This window comes from Phyllostomus discolor, chromosome 4 (assembly GCF_004126475.2).
Source record: "Phyllostomus discolor isolate MPI-MPIP mPhyDis1 chromosome 4, mPhyDis1.pri.v3, whole genome shotgun sequence".
Lineage (NCBI taxonomy): Eukaryota > Metazoa > Chordata > Mammalia > Chiroptera > Phyllostomidae > Phyllostomus > Phyllostomus discolor.
In genome coordinates, this window is record NC_040906.2 from 42320011 (window position 1) to 42333359 (window position 13349).

A 13349-nucleotide genomic window follows, 5' to 3' on the forward strand; every position below is an offset into this window, starting at 1 on the left:
TTTCCTCTCTCCCTCTACCTCCCTTTCCCCACTATCTAAAGTCAATTAGCATGTGTTCAGCTGTGGGTTAAAAAAAAAAGTATGTACCCCAATCCATCAGATGATAAAAACTAGTATCAGAGCAACAACTGAAATGGATTGGAAATATTCCTTATTTATTACTGTATCAAAGAATTGGTTTTTAAAACAATGCTTTCATCTAAAACTTAGTTATAGAAGATGTACACCTTTCATATGGAAACTTAAAAAAATCTCATTCTGAAATTTTAAAGAAAAATGAAAAAATAAAAAAACCTAAAAAGAGCACAATATAGGTTTGAAAGAAAGGTTACTATGTAATAAGAGTTTTAGATAAATATTGATTGTAGTGCTCAGTTTTATGAAATCAAAGAAAATTACCCTATGTTTAAACTCTATGTAGAAAATAGAAAATTATAACCATATCTCTCTCCTTGACAAGTATTAAATCTCAATAAAAAATTAAGTAGATGATTTATAAAAATACCATAAGATTTAAAACTATTTTTGAAAGATTACATTATTTGATACACAACAAAATGTTATGATTGAAATTAACTTGATTTGACCATTTCTCAAGCTTTATTTATAGTACTTCCTGACTCTGGTCTTAGATTTGTGCATGAGAGAAAATAGAAAAAAAGTTGAAGCATGCTATTATTAGCATGCTATTACTGCCATTTTTAGTAAGACAAACTCTCTAAGTTCTAAGGAAATATATAGGTATATTTTACCACTCTAAAATACTTGATTTTAACCTACTTTGCTAAGAAAACTACTTCACAGATATTGTCTGCTTTGGGGTTGACATCTGTAATAGAATTGTTAGAAATTTCATTTTCAAATTAAGTGGGAATTGTATTTTTGGTACTGACATTCCTTTATACTGTTTTAAACAACAACTCTGTTGTTTTAGTACTTAAGTTGAATTTTGATTTTTGACATGTGATTGTTCTTAAGCACTTTGAGCACTTATTTCAAATAATTTGGGTAAATATCAAAAGTTACTAAAATATATTAATTAGGTATGTTTAAAAAAGAAATTTTTACCTACCGGGTTTTTATCAGGATGAAGCTTCAATGCCAACTTCTTGAAAGCTTGTCGTATTTGTCTACTGCTTGCAGTTTTGGATACGCCAAGTAAACTGTAAAAATCCTGATCTGAGACCACCAAAATGGCCATACACACTATTAAAAAACAGAGAATGACCTTTCTCAAGTCTCTCACACAGTCATCTTTATTTAACCAGACTCCCATTTCTTTCCTTATACAAGTTCTGATTTAAGTGAACATTAAGAAACACTGCTGGTTCCAGTTGATGAATCTGCAAGATTGAGAAGTTCTGTCCAATTACTCCAAGGGTGACTCCAACATCATAATATCATCTCTCAACTGTTAATCTAAAGAGAAGAAACCAAGTAGTTAAAAATGCATTAAAAAACCTGAAAACCCAACAATAAAATTATTTATTAAATAACATGGTTAGCAGTACGATCTCCATTAAACACCAAATCTGGGTAAGCGCCCAAGCCCTATTCTCTAGGGGCCCCTTTTGCTGCTTTCATATCTAGGTATCCAGATTTATGAAATCACTCAAGATAGGAAAAGCCAGCTAAAACTATTAAACAAGCTCAGCAATTTATTCTGATCAGCACCAGAACATAACAGCGAGGAAGGGGGGAGCGCTGTGGGGAGAACTGTTTGGACTGTTTCCTTCCTTTTTCTTATCCAGCTAAAGCATTGCCCTTTTGTAACACCGCTTCCTTCTGCACTACTTCTTCAACCCTTTGACACTATTCAATTTTCATTTTAATCTGATTTCACTTGGAGGAAATATCCTTTGATGGGGAGGGGGCGGGGGGTACTAGAAGGAAGCACAGACCTTCCAAAAGGTCTGTATTTTCACATAACCTTCCAAACAGTGATGTGAATTTTTATTGTTATAATAGATAACTTACATAGAAGGCCCTTTTCCTCCAGTATTTTCTCAGAAGGTGCTTACATTAGACACTATTTTATAAAAATGGAAGAATAATTGCAAACTAACAATGTAACTTTACTGCACATTTATGTTTGTTGGAAATACATACATAAAAAGAAAAAAGAAAAAGGCAATCAGTTACTTTGACATGCTCACCTGGGTAGTGGAAAAATAAGATCAGACAGCATTTAAACATGTATACTTGACTTCCAAGGAGCTCAAAATACTTGGGAAAAAACTAACCTTCCTAGCAACCTCAGGTTCTTTATTTAAACCTGAACGTCCATTTATTTTATTTTTGTCCTTACCTGTTAATGGTCTTTGGTTCATTTCTAATCCCTCCTTTTCATGCTACTAAAAATACCTTTGTAAAATATAGTGATGGATATTAGCGAATATACAGACCAGAAAACGAAAAGGAAAAAACAGAGAACATATCCCCAAACACCACTTTGGGTCCAGTGGTGTTCCCCGCCTAGCAGTTGTTCTCAGCGTGGGTGAGAACAACTTGCTCTGTGCCGAGCTGTGGGATCAGGTCAAGCTGCAGGTAATGCAATATGAACACCTCTTGCAGCCATCACTCTAAAACGGGATGCGGGGAGAGGGAAAAGATAGAGATATGGGGCTACAGAGATGGTCAAGTGTTCCTGGTGTGTGAAGTCTTAGGACAGAGAGATGAGAAAGGAGACCTAATAACTGAAGCTATCGTGAGAAAATGAATCAAGAGGCGGGGAACCGCCGGTGTGAAGAAGGGTAATACGGAGGAAGACAGGGAGCAAGAACACAGTAAACCAGACACCAAGAGAAGAGGGTTCAAATTCAGGCACACTGCAGTTCCGCCCTCCCTTCAAAGAGGGCCCGGGAAGCCGCGGGCTCCAGCAGGGTCCCGGCCCATGCCCACCTCGGTGTTGCGGAGTCGCCACCAGCTGCTACTCCCCCATCCTCAATCTCCCACAGCTGACCCTACCCGGCCAAGCGCAGCTGTGCACGTGGGAGGGAAGGACGCTCTCTCCCTCCAACAGCTGGGCAGCCGTGCTTGGGATAGGGGAGGTTAAGCAGTACCGGCAGCAGCGAGCGCGGCCAGCTCCAGTCGGCTTCCTGCACCGCCTCGAAGGCGAGCCTGGGCGGGGCCTGGCGCAGGGCACTGTGGGAAAGGCGTGGACCGCTCGGCCTGGCGGGGCTGGTCTTGAGGCTCCCTTGCGAGGAGGTGGGGTGGGGAGGGCGGTGTAGGTTTAGGTTGACGTGGCGGTTGGCGCGGAATCCGGGTCCGGTTTCAACCCGGAGCTAAGTGACACACTATAACCGCAAAGTCTGCGCCCCAGCACTTTAGGGACTGGCTCAAGGCGTGCGCCAGAAGAACAGGGGAGCCCGCCTCTTCCTGCTCCCGTTGCTGTGGTGACGGGAACCCCTCCCCGGGGGGTGGGTGGGTTTCGGCTGAGATTTTCCTGTGATCCGGTTCTTAAAGGGGAGGCGAGCTACAGAGGATTTTTTTGGTTGGTTGGTGGGTGGGTGGGGCAGAAAGGGGAAATTTTGCGAAAAAAGGAAAACTCGACTGAAGTGAAATTGTTTTCAGTGTCAGAGTATAGGGTTCTTTTGTAGAATGATATTTAGATAGCATGTTCTAGTGTTAGGCATGCTCTATGCTTTTGGCATGCTGTTACTTCCATGCCTTCTCAGTAGCTTGAGGTAGGGCATATGTGTACACACATAGGTTCATATTTACATATATATGAAACAATGAGTTTACACTAAAACTTCTAATTCCAATATAATGCTACAGGAGTCATTCCATTCATTCTAGTTTTCTCCTTTCCATATGTGTAGCTCCTTTCCCTGACAATGAGAAACCTGGTTCCCATAATCCTTGCTATGTATATACTTAACTTTCAATCCCCCCATATGTAACCAATCTCCCATTCTAGCCCCTCTCCTGTGCAGTTGCTCTCTTCATCCTGCTTGGGTTCCCACACTTGACACTTGGATGCTCTCTTGCAGGTGCTCAGCTACTTTGCAAAAGTTCCAACCTGTGCCAGGCTGCCCCCTCACAGGGCCACCCTGAAAGGGCTCTAATATGCACTCGCCCACACCCCCATCCCTCTGCCTCTGCCTCTGCCTAGTGTGGACGAACTCCTCACCTTGGTTGGACTCTGACACTGCCTGCACCAGCTAATTAATGGCTTTTGGTCTGCATTATTCAGGGTAGGGGAGGGCCATGATTATTTTTTAATAATCATTGAAACCATAGTTTGAAGAATGTAACAAATATAGGGCAGTAGCAAATATAGGGCAGTAGCAAATATAGGAAAACTGGCTACAAGTCTATTGTAATGGGCCAGGTGATAGATAATGGTGGCTGGGCCCACGGTGGAGTGAATTCATATATAGATAAATAAACAGATTCAGGAAAAAAGTAGGTAACATGTATAGGATTTGGTGATGAATTGGTAATGTGAGGAAGAGAAAGATATCTGAAGGTCCATCTCTCCTTCAGATAATCTCTCCTTGCCAACCTCAATATAATAAATCAAAACTTGCTACAACCACTCCATTATATATACATAGATATGTTACAACAGATGGACCATTTTGTTTCATTTTGAGTTCCATCTTTGGAATTGCTACTCATCTTTCAAGACCTAGTTCATGTTTCTTCTGAAAAGTAATTTTCTGTGAGCCATTCAAGCATGTGGATCCCTCCATCTTTTATTATTGCATTTATCACACCATATTATAATTATATTTCATTGGCTGGCTTACTATAACAAATTCGTTGAGATCAGGAATTGAATTCTTCTTTCTGTTTGCTTTGTAATGCCCTAAATATTGGATACATCAAAGATCTGCTTCAAAGAACAATGGTACAATGAGATCTTTTTTTCTGTGATGACATTTTGGGACATTTAGGGACATTTAAAACACATTCCTTTGGAGACTTCTGATCAAGAAATGGCAGTGTAGGTAAACGTGGAACTAGCCTCCTGTCACAACCACATCAAAGTTATAACTAAACAGAACAACCATCATTGAGAACCACCTAAAACTTAGCTGAATAGAAGTTCTACAACTAGGGACTTAAAGGAGAAGCCACATTGAGACTGGTAAGGGGGCAGAGACACAGACCAGGCTGTTTTGTCCACATGTAGCTGATGAAAGTTGAGAGGGATTTATCAGCTGCAGACATCCCCTCTGAGGAGTGAGGATTCCAAGCCCCACACCAGGCCCCCCAGCCAGGGTTCCAGTGCTGGGAGGAGAAGTCCCCCATAAATTCTCATGGTAAAAACCAGAAGAATTGAGGCTGAGGGAGATGGAGATGTTCTGGAGTCTCAGGCAGTTCCTCTTAAATTAAAATTTTTAAAAAAATTTATTCATTTGAGAGAGAGAGACACACACACACAGAGATTGATTTGTTGTTTCACTTATTTATGTATTCATCGGTTGATTCTTGTATGTGCCCTGACTGGGAAATCAAACTCACAATCTTGGTATATCAGGATCACACTATACAAACTGAGCTACCTGGCCAGGGCCCCAGGTAGTTCCTCTTAAAGAGCCAGTACTGACTTACTTGGACTCACTCCTTCTGAGCTCCAGCACTGGCGTAGCAGCTTGAAAAACATCAGAAACATATAGGGAGGAACTGAATAGTCCGGCTTCAGGGAGAGAGTTGGGGTGGGAGGCAGTTTTCTCCTAGACAGAAGTACTGGGAGAGGCCATTGTTTCTTTGATGAACCCTCGCCACCAGGAGTCAAACGTTACTTACTTTTTTCCTCAATGCCTAGTTAGAACATACTTGCCATCTATTCGATACATGATGAAATGAAGAATCAATATTTATTACGTGCAGAGAGAAAAGAATAGCCTTTTGTTCCTAAAGTCATTATTGTCTGGCCTTGGGGAGAGGCATGAAAAACACACACACGTAGTAATATCCTGTTGAATGAGTGATTTAAACAATGTTGCATAGAGACTGGATGTTGGGCTTACGTGCTCAAAGAATCAGAAGACATCTGATTCTGAGTGTTTCTAAATAAAAAAAAAAGAATTCCTTAACAGACTTGGAATTATTATAGAACCAGGTAGAAACTTTGAAGTCTCTTAAATTTGTAGGGGATATAACCAAGGCCCAGGAAGGTTAATGAGTGTGACTTGCCTAAAGACACTCAAATGTAAATGGTTGAAGTGGAATATAATCTGTTTTCTTAGCCATTGGGAAATGATAATCATAATAACTAAAATTTACATATGCTTTATATTCTCAGGCACTACATCAAGCACATTACTCACATTAACATATTCAGTTGTCATAACAACTCTGTGAAGTACATTTATTGTGTCAGTTTTACAGATGAGGGAACGGAGGGTGAGAGTGTGAGCTCTGAGCCCAGTGCTGCACAGTTAGTAATGGTGAAATTCTGATTCCTGACTGGGCAGTCTGGATATGGAGTCCGTAAGGAACACTGCAATCAGTTCATCGAAATATTTTTGACAGCGTTTATTTAAGCTCAGATAGATGCTATTTTCATAGTGTTTTTATAATAACATAGTTACCTATCACAAAGAGCTAGATTTGGGAGGGGGCATATTGTAATATTTTTTGGACCAAACCTCACTTGTAAAGACAAATTGGATGATATCTTAAATATTCTACAAAACTAACCGGTGGAACTGACATTCAACATATGTGGTAAGTTCAGTCGAATTTGCAGTTTTTTGTAAGTAATTTTATATTTTTATCTCCAATAGGCAGGTCAACCTCTAGCTGTAACTGACCTTTCTTTTGTGCTTATTTCCTTACATTCAATTATTTTGACAGTATATGTTGTTTATAATGTTATATGGTAATTAAACACAAACTAACAAAAGTCAAAACCAAGCAGACATGGCAATGCATACACACAAATACATGTGTATGTACATGTAAATATGTATATATATTTTGTGTACATTGTCTTGTCACTGATTCCTAAATAAATATTTGCTAAGATGAATTGATAGCAAACAAAAAGCAAATATGAGTGGGCAGTCCTAGTGAAATATTTTTTCTTTCCATTTTACCTGGTGAACAACAGAAGACCAGGAGATCAGATTATCAATTGATAAAATGTGCCTGCAAGGGTACCCACATCCCACATTTTTACAGGTGACAGAGAGATTTATTCTTTGAAAAACAAATTCACATCATTGTTGCAGAACCACAAGTGCCCTCAGCGGACTAGAAATTTTGAAGCAACCCTGAAATGTGGAGGACAAAGTGTTGAACTGAGAAAAGAAATCACTGAGCAGCACACAAGGAAGGATGCTGCAAAACGTGAGAATGGCTCTGGATGTTTGAAACGAAAGAACAGAATGACACAGGAATGAGGCTGTTGGAGCTGTTGGTTGGTTAGTAGGGGCACTGCATTTAGGGTAACTATACAGGTTGACCCCTGTGTCTGGTGTTCCCAAAATCATCCCCAGATTTGATGTTCACTAGAATGACCCATCAGGCTAAGAATATAATTGGGCTGATGGCTAAGATTTATTACAGGGAGAAAATAGGAAGCAATGTCAGCAAAGGGAAAAGGTGCATGGACAGAGTCTGGAGGGAATCAGGAGGGAGCTTCTAAGCATCTAATCCCAGTGCAGTCACAGAGGAAACACAACTCATTGTTGGAATTTTAACAACATGTGCAAAGGGTTGTGTACAAGGGAAGCTATTAGGGACCAAGTTGCTAAGGTTTTTACTGGAAGCTGGACATTAGGTATCCTCTGCTTGGCAGGCACCAAAATTCTAGACTCCTAGAAGAAAAGTAGATGTTTATCACAAATAACATTGTTTTTAGAGCTCAGGCACAGTGGGCCATTCTCATCATTTAAGAACTTACTATTTTTGATGGAGCCAATAGATCCAGTAAATAGAAGATCTATGCATTATGAAAAAACTTGAAATTTGTATGTTGAAAATATGCAAAGGAATAAATCGGGTGAAAGTTTATAATAAAGTTGTCTGAGACATTCCTTGCAGGCTGTCCTCTCTCAGAAAGGAGTGAGACTTTTGCTGAGCTCCATGGAAATCAGCTACAGCTGAGTGCTTAAGGATCCCAATGCTGGAAGAATTCTTAGGTGATAGACCAAGCCACTGATCCAACATCTGCAACCACAAGGCTTAGATCCAGAGCCCTGGTCATGACAGAGAGGTGCTGGTGTTTTTCCTATCAAAAGAACCTATGTACCCACATAGCAGCACAATTTACAATAGCCAAGTGTTGGAAGTAACCTAGGTGCCCATTAGTAAATGAATGGATCAAAAAACTATGGTACATTTACACAATGGAATTCTATGCAGCAGAAAGAAAGGAGGATCTCCTACCTTTTGCAACCGCATGGATGGAGCTGGAAAGCATTATGCTAAGTGAAATAAGCCAGACGGTGAAAGACAAATACCATACGATCTCACCTTTAACAGGAACCTAAACAACAAAACAAAGAAACAAGCAAAATATAACCAAAGCCACTGAAATAGAGAACAGGTTGACAGTGTCCAGAGGGGAGAGGGGAGGGAATTTCAGGGGAACAGGGGAAGGGTTTGCAGGAACAAGTATAAAGGAGACAAAAACTAGTGGGTGGGGGAGGGTGGAAATGGGAGGGAGGTGGAGAGGGCTAGAGGGGTAGGTGGGGATGGGAGTAAAAGCCAGAAAACTTGAACAACAATTAAAATAAAATGAAAACAAAACAAAACAAAACCTTCTCAGTACAGGGCCAGAATGCTTTTTCTGAGCCAATGTTTGACCTTCCAGATGCCTGGGTCCTAGCCCAGGGTGAAACAGGCCATGGAGTAGTACTTCTTTCACCTAGCATTTCATTCTCAGGAGTTTTATCACAAGCTTGGTCTGTTTGATGTCTGATCGTTTGACATTGTTCACTCTACAATTGGCACAAAAAAAAACAGGGAATCTGGCCCAGCATAACTAGGTACCACAGAGATAAGACCTACTCTGGAAATGGGAAAAGCCCAGATAAGGCAGTATGACTAGCTTCAAGGATTGGCATGGATAAAAATCAGCTGGTTGCAAAAACTGGTACTTTGAAGTCCCAAGTTGCTTAAGCAGTAAATTTGCTGAGAATGTCAAAACCCAGGGAGATACAGACTGCCAATATTCCATGGCTGCTGTTAAGGCCTGAGAGGGAGTTGCACAGGAGGTGAGGCAGAAGGGGAAAGGTGAACTGGAACTGAGGGTGAAAACTACTGGTTGGATATTCTGATGGGTGGAACATGAAAAGATTTAGATAAGGTAAGGACCACTGAATGGACCATTTCCCTAATTCACTTCCTAGAACCTCAAAAAACTGTGAGCAATGTATGTTGCTACAATGAGGTGATGTTGTCAGGGCACCATGTAGCAAGAAGAGGGAGAAGTTTAAACTATGTGGCCCTTATGATCCCAGCCCGCCCCCCTGCTCCCATGAAGGTGGTAACCTGATACCAGACCTAGGGAACTGAAAGAACTGCTGGGTAGGCCTCCATAATGAGGCTGCTTCTTGAGAGGCCATGGCAGTTATGGCATTTGTACAAAGGGACCAAATGGAGTAATCTGAAAGTATTCCTAACTATGTTCTATGACACAAAAATTAGGATGTAGAGGCCCTTTCTTACAATAGCCAGACTGAGAGCTTAGTGTGTGAGATAAAGGAACTACTAGGAGAGGGCCAGGCCATTAGGAAGATGAAAACAAGGAGGAACCAAAAATTATATCCTCTTCTATGACATGTCAATAATAAAATGGCTTCTCTAATAAGGTAGGTGTCCTCTGGGTAGTTGCTAACCAATCCTACCCTACTGTGACCCAAAATCATCTGATCATTCATGTATTAAAGCAGAGGAATTGGCTGTCCAGTGCAGATACTCACATGCACAGCTAAAGCATTGGAGGTATGATGTTTCCTTTTGGACTGTCCAGAGACAGTCCACTCTGTTGTGTGGCCACTAGACTTGTCATTCTTATAAACACATTCTTATCTCTATAAAAGATAGGAGAACATGGTGGCATGAGGGGAAGTCCTAGGTCCCAGAGAAATTGATTTATGACTTGGTGGATCTGATAACAGCTCTGTCTGCCAATGGCATTTCAGTATCGTTGGGTCTGCTGGTCATAAGGTCCATTTGTGAACTGTTTGCATCACAGCTTAGATCTACTTATTTCAGTCCCTTTCTTAATTCATCCAGGTCCATCTAACAATGGCCAGTCTCATGAATTACTGGATAACTGAGCTGTAGTAGCCCATGTAAATATTGCAGACATTGCCTTCAAAATGCAAGAGGCCACCAAATGTTGAACATCTTCCTTCACTGATGCAGCAACACATACCATTATACCACTTCAAAAGAGATATTCAAACATGTTCTAGACACCTGGAATCAAGAAATTTTACCAGTGTAGCAGGCTGCTAAAATTTATCTCCAATTCTCTCACTTATGTTTGCCTTAGCAAGGTGTGGTACATTCTGCATATCTGTTCCACATCAATATAGTGGATCAGCACGATTGTCTTCCTGTGTATGGCTTATGCCACTTAGTATAAGTGTTTCCAGGTCATCTATGTATTTGCAAATGGCAGAGTTTCCTTTTTAAAGACTGCATAATATTCCACTGTACACACAACATTCCATGATACACACACCACATTTTTTTTATACATTTATCTGTTGACAAACACCTAAGTTGTTTCTGTACCAGGGCTATGTGAATAATGCTACAGTGAACTCAGGAGTGCAGATATCTTTTTGAGATAATGATCCACTTCCTTAGGGTCTATACCTAAAAATGGAGGTATAGGAGGTATGGTTTCTAGGGGTTGCTGGATCATACGGTAGTTTTATTTGTCATTAATCTTCACATATTTTTGAGGAACCTCCATACTGTTTTTCATAGTGGTTGTACCAAGTTACACTGCCACCAACAGTGCACAAAGGTCCCCTTTCCTCCATGTCCTCACCAACACTTATGTCTTGTCTTTTTAATAACAGACATCCTGACAAGAATGAGGTAATATCTCATAGTGGTTTTGATTTGCATTTCCCTGATGATTATTGATGTTAAACTTCCTTTTTAGTATGCTATAGTGTCATGTGCTTATTTTTGCTTTTGTTACCTGTGCTTTTGGTGTCACCCCAAAAATCATGTCCAAGAACAATGTCAAAGAACCTTACATTTTAAGCTTTCTTCTAGGAGTCTTATGGTTTCAGGTCTTTATGTTCAAGTCTTTAACCCATTTTGAGTTAACTTTTGTGTATGGTGTAAGGTAGTAGTTGAATTTTATTCTGTTGTATGTGGCAGTCCAGTGTTCCCAAAGGAGAGACTGTCCTTTCTCCATTGTATATTCTTGGTTTCTGTGTCATAAATTAATTGACCATATATGCATGGGTTTATTTCTGGGCTCTCTTTTCCATTGATCTATGTGTCTGTTTTTAAGCTAATACATTAGGGTTTTCTATATACACTATCTTGTCATCTGAAAATAAAGACAATTTTACTTTTTTCAAATTTCAATGGTTTTCAATTTGTTCTGTTGCTTAATTGCTCTCATTAGGACTTCTAATACTATGCTGAATAAAAGTGTGAGACTGGGCAGTCTCATCTTATTCCTGATTTTAGAGAAAAATCTCCCAGCTTTTCACCATTAAGTATGATGTTAGTTCTGTGTTTGTCATTTATGGTCTATATTATGCTGAGGTATATGTTCTTTCTATAGAACATATACCATAATATAGAACATAAACCCAGTTTGCTGAGTTTTTATCACAAAAGGATATAGAATTTTGTCAAATGTTTTCTCGGTATCTATTGTGATCATGTGATTTTTATCTTTTATTTTGTTAATGCGGTATATTTAATTCATTGATTTGCATAAGTTGAAACATCCATGTATCCCAGGGGAAAACCCCACTTGATCACGGTGTATGGTCATTTTAATATACTGTTGAATTTGGTTTGTTAATATTTTGTTGAATATTTGTGTGTCTATGTTTACCAGAATATTGGGTTGTAATTTTCCTCTCTTATAGTGTCCATATCTGGCTTTTGTATTAGATTAGTGCTGGCCTTGTAAAATGAGTTTGGATATGTTTCCTTCTTTTTAGTTTTTTGGAAGAGTTTGAGAAGGATTGGTATTAATTCATCTTAGAATGTGTGGTAGAATTCACCTGTAAAGCCCACTGGTCCTGGGCTTTCCTTTGTTGATGGGTTTTTGATTACCAAGTCAATCTTCTTACTATTAGTGATGGGTCTGTTCAGGCTTTTTATTTTTACGTGATTTGGGTAGGTTGTATGTTTCTAGGAATTTGTCCATTTCTAGGTTATTTACTTTGTTCACATGTGATGGTTTATAATAGTCTCTTATGAACCTTTGTATTGCTGTGTTAGTGCAATGTCTTTATTTTTGTTTACAGTTTTATTTGAGTCCTCTTTCTCATTTTCTTGGCAAGTTTAGCTATCAGCTTTTATATTTTATCTTGTCAAAAATTAGCTCTTAGTTTCATTAAGCTTCACAGTCTCAATTTTATTTATTTTCACTCTGATCTTTGTTATTACTTTTCTTCTAACTTTGGGATTAGTTTTTTTCCCCAGTTCTTTGAGGTGTGAAGTTAGGTTGTTTATTTGAGATTTTTTTTTGTAATGTAGGTGTTTACTGCTGTATCTTTCCTCTGAGAACTGCTTTTGAAGTATCCCATATGTTTTGGTATTTTGTGTTTCCATTTTCATTTTTCCAAGGTCTTTTTTAAATTTCTTCTTTGACCCAGTTTACTGGTTGTTCAACAACATGTTTTTAATCTTCACATATTTGTGAATTTTCCAGTTTTATTCTCGTAATTGATTTCTAGTTTTATATCATGGTGGTTATAAAAGATGCTTGATGTGATTTCAATCTTCTTAAATTTGTTAAACTTGTTTTGTGGCACAGCATATGACCTAACCTGGAGAATGATCTGTGTTTTAGAAGAATGGGTACACTGCCTCTGTTGTCAGAATTCCTTCTGCACCAATTAAATCTGATCCCTCCCCTCTGCCTTTTTTTTTTTTTTTTTTTTTTTTTTTGCTATAGTATTGTGGGACTTGTGAATTCAAGCCAGTTAGCTATCAGAACTAGGCGATTTGGGGGCCTGGCATTTGGGTGGCATCCATAAAAATTGGGGTCCTAGGTGTGTGAATAAATTTCAGGAAAACTGGAGATTTGATTCTATTGTTGGAATGAGCCACATGGAGAAAGTAGGGAAGTGCCCACTGGTTTCCTGGGTCTCTGGAGGATTGCAGCCTCGCTCTAGATGCGTGTTAAATTAGAAATTGCATCCTCAGACAGGAGCTTCTAAAGTCTG

The 13349-nt window shown here is 39.4% G+C and overlaps 1 protein-coding gene across 3 annotated transcripts in view; it reads right to left on the reverse strand.

The window, feature by feature from the left end:
* DNAJC10 (DnaJ heat shock protein family (Hsp40) member C10) overlaps positions 1–12391 on the reverse strand; it is a 53949-nt gene extending 41558 nt beyond the window's left edge. Inside the window, exons 1-2 of one of the 3 annotated variants that reach the window (XM_036023217.1) lie at positions 12381–12391; positions 1073–1419 (exon numbers count right to left, since the gene is read on the reverse strand). In XM_036023217.1, coding sequence (XP_035879110.1) covers positions 1073–1276 — 204 coding nt within the window. In that variant the 5' untranslated portion in view covers positions 1277–1419; positions 12381–12391. Of the gene's footprint in view, positions 1–1072; positions 1420–2901; positions 3127–12380 lie in introns of those variants that run through there. The other 2 variants (XM_028509149.2, XM_028509148.2) reach the window with 2 other exon arrangements.
* Positions 12392–13349: the final 958 nt, after the last annotated feature.